This window comes from Pithys albifrons, chromosome 16 (genome assembly GCF_047495875.1).
Source record: "Pithys albifrons albifrons isolate INPA30051 chromosome 16, PitAlb_v1, whole genome shotgun sequence".
NCBI lineage: Eukaryota > Metazoa > Chordata > Aves > Passeriformes > Thamnophilidae > Pithys > Pithys albifrons.
In genome coordinates, this window is record NC_092473.1 from 9,809,828 (window position 1) to 9,818,865 (window position 9,038).

The window sequence follows — 9,038 nt, forward strand, 5'->3', positions numbered from 1 at the left end:
GCGGGACATGAGGGCAGCGGGATGTGAGGGTGGGCAGTGGAACATGAGGGCAGATGGTGGAACATGAGGATGGCAGAATATGAGGGTGGGTGATTGAACATGAGGGTGATGGGACATGAGGACAGATGGTGGAACATGAGGGCAGTGGGACGTGAGGGCAGGTGGTGGAACACAAGGGTGGTGGACCATGAGAAGGCAGCGGAACAAGAGGGCAGTTGGAAGTGAAGGTGAGCAATGGATTATGAGTGCAGGTGATTGAACATGAGGACAGCAGGACAGTCAATTGAACACGAGGGCAGGCAGGGGAACATGAAGGAAGGCAGTGAAACATGAGGGCAGTGGGATGCGAAGGTGGGTGGTGGATTATGAGGCTGAGCAATTGAACATGAGGAGGGCGAGAGCTGGAACGTGAGGACGGTGGAACAGAAGGGCTGTGGAACACAGTCATGGCTGCCCCACTCGCCTCTTGGGTGCTAAAACATGAGGGTGGGCAGCGGAACATGGAAGAGGGCAGCGGAACATGGGGGTCGTGGGATGTGAAGGTGGGTGGTGGAACAGGAGGGCGGTGGAACATGAAGATGGGCGGTGGAACACGAAGATGGGTGGTGGAACATGAGGGCGGTGGAACAGAAGGGCGGTGGAATGTGAGGGCGGTGGAACAGAAGGGCAGTGGAACAGAAGGGCGGTGGAACACGAGGGCGGTGGAACACGAAGGCGGGCAGCGGAACACGAGGGCGGTGGAACGTGAGGGCTGACGGTGGAACAGAAGGGCGGGCGCCGCGCTCGGCCGCCCCGCCCCGCCCCTGTGTGTGGGGCGCTGCCCCGCCGTTCCCGCCCCGCCGCCGTTCCCGGCCCGCGCAGGCGCACGGCAGAGGCGGCGCTGCCGCAGCCCCGGGGCCCCGCGGGCCCGGCGCGGAGCGTGTATGGCGGCCGCGCTGTCCGGGCTCGCTGCCAGGCTCTCCCAGTCGGCCGCCGCCCGCTCCTACGGCGTGTTCTGCAAGGGACTCACCAGGACCCTCCTCATCTTCTTCGACCTGGCCTGGAAGCTCCGCATCAACTTCCCCTACCTCTACATCGTCGCCTCCATGATGCTCAACGTGCGGCTGCAGGTGGGCGGCGCGGCCGGGCCGCGGGGGGCCGGGCCGGGGGGCACGGCCGGGCCCGGGGCCGCTCCCCCGGTACCACCGAGGGGCTGTCGCCCTGCCGGGTGTCCCCCGGGAATGTCGCCGGGAATGTCGCTAGGTGCGAGTGCCTCGCTGTGCCGCTCAAGTTTATTCGTGTTGCTAAGCCGTAGTTAAATAAATAAATATAATGAAATGTTATTATGTGCACATTCCTGATACCTTGTAAGGAGCGAAGATAACAATATCCTTCATCGGTTTGTTGGGGTTGTTGGTTTTTTTTTTAAATCAAGAACAGTAGCAACAGGGAAAATGCAGAGTTTTAAACACCAGTGTCATTTCATGAAATAAACCCGGTTAATATTTAATTTACATCCCTCCTGTTTCTACAAAACGCTGAACTCCCTAAACCCAGCTTTGACCTGTTGTAGGGTTTAAGTTTCATTGTTTTTGTGATAAAGGGAAAGCCTCACTTTTGGCTTAGCTGGCAGCACAAGCAGGCTGTGGATTGTCACAACAAATATCTGTTCCAGCCAAGGCCTGGGCACTTTCTCCTCGTAAACACAGCTGGAATGAAAGTTTTGGCATCTGGCCAGTGCCCAAGTGCTCAAAGACAAGTCTTGGTTGTAGTTTGTGACTTGTGAAAGGTGAGCTAAAATGGGAAGAGGTCAAAATGTGGCATCTCTTGTTTTTGTTTTTGGGATTCACCCCACAGTTCTGAAGCTTGAAAATGGCCAGGAGTTGTACATGTAGCTTAGGAACCTTGGTGGCTGAAAAGTGCTTGTTATCAGTGTTGGTACATTACAGTTCTCTTGGAACAACATCAGCCTGTCCTTTGACTACACTCCAGCTGATCCCAGCTCACCAAGCTGGTGCAGCAAGTCTGACCAGTTCCCTTGGGAAGTTGTGCATGGTCCAGCGTTGACTTCCAGTGTTGTGGGTCTGATTTCAGCTTCCACTTTGTTTACAGGAGGATTACTGTAATATTTACCTTCAGTGTTAGGTTTATAATCTGTCCCAGCCTGCATTTCTGTTGGTTAAGGGAAGTGGTGCTGTTACACAGCGAATCTCTTGCTGCTCCTTTGCTGACTCACTTTCATGCCTGTTACCAAAAGAGAGTTTGTAGCAGATTAAACTGAAACTACAGAAGAAAGCTGTTATTTGGGTATCCTTCCTACCCTTCTGGATGTGTTCAAGCAGCCTGTAGGGAAACTTGTCTGTTTGGACAACTGTTACTTTCTGTAGCTGGGTTATTCTTTTTCTTTACATTAAAGATTTTGATTTTTTATTTTTGTTCTATATCCTGGACACAAAGAAACTGGATATCAGTTTAATGACCTCCTCCATTCTTTCTCTTTAGGTCCATATTGAGATCCACTGACTGGTGACTCGGTGTGCTGCTTGCACTGTGTGCTGCAGTCAGTCTGTCACACTCCTCTTCCAGTGCAGCCTGTTGTGAAGCCAAGCTGTGCTCGTGTGCTCCAGGACTATGAAGAAAGAAGATTTAACCCAGAACCGAATATGTGACAGTGGCCCAGATCGTCCCAAGGCAGCAGCTCACCTGGCACACCTGCATTCCGTGTTGGACTGTTCTCAAAACCAGAGTAGCAGTTTACAAGAATTATTTAACACAAGGAATTGTTCTCTCTTTCCTACTATACCTCTGCCTTCTGTTGGCAGGGAGATGGCTCTGAGTTTCAGTGAATCAGCAGGGATGAACTCAAGCGCAGCTGCTCCTTGGAAGGATTCATTTCATCTGCGTTTTTCTCCTGGCAAAGACAGTCTTGATATGGTTTCTCACTGCATTGATGGGATTTCAGTAACAGACTGGCTGGACAAAGCTTGTAGCATTTCTGGAGACTGCAGCTCCTGCTGTCCAGGAGACAACTTCGTATGTTTTGCACAATTCTGGCTGGGACATTTGCAGTATAATAAAAACCTGTGGTTTCTGGAATTAGAAATGAACAGTAGCAAGGAGAATGAATTTCAGCTTGCATTTCTGAAAGTGTTGGAGCTTGGGGGACTTCCTGATCCTTGTTCTATTCCAGCTGCCTCCCTGAACGACTCATATGTTATGGGACTCCTAAACAACCAGAAATCATGGGTTTTCCTTTGTTACTTAAACCTTGTATCTTCAGAGCAAACACTTGGATACGAGCAAGTGCTTTTGAATATACAATATGTGGCTAATAATTTTCACATCATACAGCTGGTAATTTCTGTGTTGGCTTTTGCACTAGCAGGTCTCTGGTGTGCAGTAGTGAGGGTGAAAAAGTACTGAGATTTTAATAACTGCTATTTTTGATATTAACAAACTGAACAACAGAGACAAGGTCGCAGTTCAGGTTTTAGTGAGAAGTAGGTAGCTAAAGTAAAAATTATACTTGTGTAATTGCTAGTAAAACTGGCCATTGGAAGAATAGGGACTTCTTTTTTGTAAGGAATATCAGCATCTGTGTGGAAAGAACTTCGTAATCTCCAGACTCTTTGGGACTTGTGCAGGTCTGCTGTTAACACTAAACTAGGACCCAGTTTGATTAGCACAGATCCTTTGTTTTCTTTAGAGTTTGTGTTAGTGGAGTGTTCTGGCTACTGCTATTTACAGCCATTTCCAATGAAACTTTCTTGTAGAGTTGAATTCCTGCTCAGAATCCAACAGTAACTGATATATCAGTCCTTAAAACACTTTGAACTGGAAAGCTGTTGGGAGGAAGTCTTCATTACAGCAGAATTGTCAGCAGTATTCCTTTCCAAGGATGGCACCGCTCTAATTTAACAATATCTCATGAGCTTTATTGCGCTACAATAGACACCATAAACAATTTTCTAAAAGAATGTTTTCTTTCTTTGAGAAAGTGATTGCATAGTGGTAATTAATTTCTGGGCCTTTTGACTTTGGGACAGGCTTCTGACAGTGGGGTTTGGCAAAGAATGGAGAAAGAATGCTGGAGTCCATAAAGCTGCCTGTGAGTAAGAATTTTGAGGAATAGGCTCCCGTTGGCACCTGGATGGAGAGACTCGTGCAGGAATCAGAGTGTGAACTCAGCTCCCAGAATTCTCAGCCGGGGAGTTGCTGTGGATGGGCTCAGCCTGCCCCGGGCTCACCTACAGGGGGAGGTGTTGACACTGAGCTGGGTTGCGTTTTCAGCTGCCCCTTCACCGAGCTGAAAGGGAGGATTTAAATGTGGAGTAAAGGCATGCCAGGGATTCCCACATCAGGAATCCTTTTTGCCAGCTGTCTGGCTTCGTTTTGGAAGGACAGTAAGTGATGCTGCATTTAGTTTGAACTGAATTTACCTGGAAAGCCAGTAGAGTTTCCAGTGTGGTGTTTATTGGGGTGTTAGCAGACTTGTGTAGAGAAGTCCTTGATTACAGAAATGAGATGCTGGTTATCAGTGTTATGGGGAGAAATGTTGGAATTTTTTTATCTGAGTGCTGAAAGTAAGATATATTACTTTTTATGTTAAATGATATGTTGTCTTTTTTCCATCCCCACTGGCTGATTGTTTTTTCTGGATGCTAGAAGAGATGAAAAGCCATTTTAGTTTAATTTAGAAAGTAACTTTTTCCCTGGTGTGTATTTTAATTACTGTTTATCTTCTAGACTTCTGACCATCCCATTACCTCTCATGAAGTGACAGAAACCCCCAAAATATTGGATTATATATTTTAAGTAACTATTTTGTCAGCAACAGTTCCTTCCTTGTCAAGCCATTCACTCTCATCTCCACTGCTGCCATTTATCAGCCTGCAGTGGTATTAACATGTTAACATGTGGTATTGTGGTGGCATTAACATGATGAATATTCCTGAAGTGATGTGGATCTGAAAGCCAAAGACACTTCTCCAGGAGTTTGTGGCTTTGAGTTATAGTGTTAGGTTGCTGTCTGCCTGCATTTTGGCCAGAAAAAACCCACTTGGCAGAGCTGAGGGCAGAGGAATGAAGGTAGGGAGGGGCTGGAGCCTGTCTAAGCTGGCTTGATTGCTAAAGACAACGTTGTGCAACTCCACATTCATCTCTAACCAGCTCCATAAATATATACTCTTTTCCTGTATGGTGAGCCTTTTCTTACTGCACATAAACACAGCCCTCCACCCAAACCAGGAGTGCTTGAACTCCCTCCCTCTACAAAGGATCCATTGGCACAGTTGTACCTGCAGTTGTTACTTGAGCCCTTGTTTGTTCAGCTGAATGGTTTGGCCTGGAAGATTCCCTGGTGTATGTCATTTGAGAACTACGTATTTTGGGAACCACAGTTACATACAAGAACTTGCAGGTGATACTGTCAGGTTACTGGGCAAGAGGAGTGGCTAAAAGCACAAAAGCATTAATCCAGTTTTTAATGCACTTCTTGTTCGTGGTGATTTCAAAGGGGGCAAAACCAAAACATGAGACACCACCAGTAAATTCTGATTTCAGTGTGTGTACAGCAGGGTGCCAAGGGTTCTCTGTGCTGACAGCAGGGGATCTCAGAATGTTGAATTGTGTTACATATCACAGCCCAGCTAATACAGCCTGTTTAAGGAAAGCCCTGAGTGCATGGCCTGTAATCAGTTATTACAGAATCACTTTAAATACAACACAGCTAAGCAAAGTGATGGATTTTTGTTGTGTATTATATGTATATTGAACGTAAGCTATAAAGAATACGTCTTAAGTGAGTGGATTTAATCCATTTTAAGATAGTTTCTGTACCTTGCCTTGGATTTTATTGGTTAAAACCTAAAAGGTAACTTTAACTTGAACATTCCTTCTGAAATTCAAATAAAGGGTAGTTTGGTATGTTGAAATGTCATGCAATCTACTGCACTTTAAGCCTGGGGAGGCCATTGATGGAACGCGCTGTTCTTGCACTAATAGAACTGTCTGCCTGATGGTGACAATGTTTAAATGGCTTTTCCTGTCTGGAGGGAGCACAGGGAACCCAAAGGATGGCATCCATCCTTTGAAACTGGAGATAAATCCAACACTGTGTGGTTTAGGCCTCTGTTCTCTCCCTGCAGATGTTTGGTATAACTCATCTCAAGAGAGGGAAGGTGTCTGGGCTGAGCACCAGTTTGTGAGGAGTTCCAGAGCATCAGGAAGTCAGACCTGGAAAGGTTTTCTGAGCTAATGTGCTGTCAGGGCTGGGACTGGCCTGGATAATTATTATAGTACAGAAAAATAACATTCTTAGTAGGGGTAAGGGACCTTTATACTGAACCAGGAGTTGCCTTCATATTTCTGTACTTCCCTCTCATCTTGCTCTGGAAAGAGGCATTTCTGAGCAAAATGGCAGGGTTTTACTAAACAACTTGTGCTCCAGATCCTTCCTGCACTACATAGCAGAGAGTTCTATTTCTGTCATTAGAAAACAAATTAAGTAAGGAAATACTCAATATTTAGAGAATTGCCTAGTAGTTACACTTGAGTGAAAATTTACTATGTGGTGTACTGCTTCGAAAAGAAAATATACTTTTAAATGTGTGTGCACAGAGCTCTGCATGCAGATAAAAAGTGTTTTACCACAGTGTGATGTTGGAATGCTTCTGCAAATGCTTGTTTACTTTCTGACATTACAGTGCAAACTGCAGTGGAGCTGGTGCTGTGTCCTCAGTGTGATGTGAGCTGTGCAATCCCCACAGTCCTGTGTGTGCATCGTCCTGCACCAGGAGACAGTTTGATCTGTAGATACTTTTGAGCTGTTTGCTTTTTCAGTGTTGGCTTTGGTTTTGTTGTTGGGGGTTTGATGTTGTTTGGGGTTCTTTGTTTGTTTGGGTTTATTATTTTTAGGACTGTAAAGACTGCACTTTCTTAAACTTTGCCAAAGTTTGCTTCCTTTCTCCTTTTCTCCTCTCATTTAATCTTTGGAAAAACAAGCCTGTACATACTCACCTAATATTTAATCTGTCAGGTTGATCCTTTTGTTTTTATGGCCTGCTCTTACATGTATTTCCTTCCTTATAATTTCTCAGCATAAGCATATGCTGATATTTTGTTCCACTTCAGAAACACTGTCCTGTAATTAATTATGCCTAACAAATTGACAGAAACCATGAGGAGATGTAAGAGCACACAGTCTGTCATTAGGTTGTCTGACAAGAGGTAGAGCTGGCAGAGCAATAGGTAGCCAATATGACATATTTCTGCTTTTTTTTCTCCTCAAAACAGCTGCTTTAATTAAAATCCAATATTAAATTTGAATTTGTGGTAGCTCTGTCAGCTGAGAATTGCAGCTTGAATTTGGGGCTTAGGAAATGTATTAAGGTCAGAACTTAAACAGTATCATTTTTCAAAACATGAAAGGTACATTCATGTGAATATTTGAAAACCTTTTTTTTCTCCAAAGAGCACACATAATGTGTTCTGACACTTGTTTCTGTGATGCTGAGTCAATAACTGGGGGGGAACCTCTTTATACCACAGAGCCTCTAATCCTCAAGAAAGAGCTACACTGAGTAGAACTTTAAAATAAATCAAATGTTGCCTATGACAATATGATATCTATGATCAATTCACATACAAGGTCATAGATATCAATCTGCTGACAGTGAGAAAACAAGAATAGAGAAGTGCTAGAATAGTGCTATCCTTTACCAGCTTGCACTAAGCAAATCCTATTGGTGTGTACTTTGAAATTAATCCTGTATTGTATTCCAGAATCTCAATTATCTTAGTCTTTTTGGAATTGGTGATACAAGATTCAGACCAAGATGGTTATTTCATTATTAATGATGAAATAAATGTAAAAGCTAAAACATTTTAGAAAATGACCAGAGGGACTTCCAGAAAGAAAACCTGCCTTGAAAAGATCCACTTTATTTCTCATATAGTTGTAGTTGGCTTTGCACATTTCTTCCCTCTTCATGGAAGATGTGTATAAACCTGATAGCAAAAATGGTCAAAACCCAAACCTACAAAAGTATCAGTATTTAATTTTCTCTTTGTAGCCAATTTTAGCTATTATCAAGCAGAATAGCTGGATGTGATGTAAGCTTTTGTTCTTACAAGTAGGGAAATCTCATGCTTAGTGCCTGATTCATCACTTGAAGTTGAGTGTTCCATGAACTGTCTTGAAATGGGCTCTGCTACTGCTGGGGACTACCAGTGATTTTAAATGCTGACACTTACTGGTTTCTGCAAACTGTGCTGTTATTCCTGCAGAACTATTTTAGTCTCTGGCCTTGCTCTTTGGCCCTTTTAATTTTGTTTTACTGCAAGGTGGGAGGTGGACAAGGCTGGCACAAACCACTCTCGTTTGTTCCAGAGAAAGATGTTTACAACTTTGTATGCATTTTAGAAATTTGCTGTTACACTTTTAACTTGTGAGAGAAGTTTCCACAGTAAACTTGAATCCTGCAGAGGTGAGCACAGACCTCTGGACAGTGCAGAGTGCTGTGTGAGCTGCCAGGAGCTGCAGCCTGCGATGCTGCTCAGACACACCACAGGAGGGAGTTCCACATCGCTCTTTGAGCATTCTCAGTCACAGCGTTGTTTTTTCTTAGCACAGCACATTTCAGTTTGACTTGTCTTATGGACAGGTTAATGTACAAATCAATACCCAGCAGTCATGCATTGTAACTGTTTACAGCTGAACTCTGAGTACCAATGGATGGGTTTTGTCAAGCTATTTAAAAACAGAAATAAAAATCTTTTTTAAAATGATCTTTTTGTCTGTGTTGAACAAGAGTTTTGGTGCTTCTTGTTCCAGTTTTTCCCTGTATAAATTGTACAGATGTACTTAAGGAGATCGTGTTTCTGATAGTAAAGTCAGTGACTGGCTTGTTCAGAGATACAATTTGAGAGATGGAAACCAAACAAATTTAAAACCTTTGTGAGACTAAAAGGGCTCAGTGCCTTATGCTTGGCCTTGCATTTCGTATTTGAGCTCTAGGTGAGCTTAATCATGTCAGCCACCAGTATTCATTCATAGCCAT

General features: G+C 44.2%; 1 protein-coding gene across 1 annotated transcript; it reads left to right on the plus strand.

Moving 5' to 3' along the window:
• Window positions 1-850: 850 nt before the first annotated feature.
• SMIM10L3 (small integral membrane protein 10 like 3) lies at window positions 851-8,766 on the plus strand. Its single transcript, XM_071571425.1, has 2 exons — window positions 851-1,109; window positions 2,482-8,766. The coding sequence occupies exons 1-2, from the start codon at window positions 924-926 to the stop codon at window positions 2,500-2,502; spliced, it is 207 nt and encodes a 68-aa protein (XP_071427526.1). The 5' UTR covers window positions 851-923; the 3' UTR covers window positions 2,503-8,766.
• The last annotated feature ends 272 nt before the right edge of the window (window positions 8,767-9,038 follow it).

Coding starts and splice junctions, on each gene's coding strand:
- SMIM10L3 (XM_071571425.1), top strand. CDS start 924: ATGGCGGCCGCGCTGTCCGGGCTCGCTGCCAGGCTCTCCCAGTCGGCC. Junction 1,110..2,481: donor TGCTCAACGTGCGGCTGCAG/GTGGGCGGCGCG, acceptor CTTTCTCTTTAG/GTCCATATTGAGATCCACTG.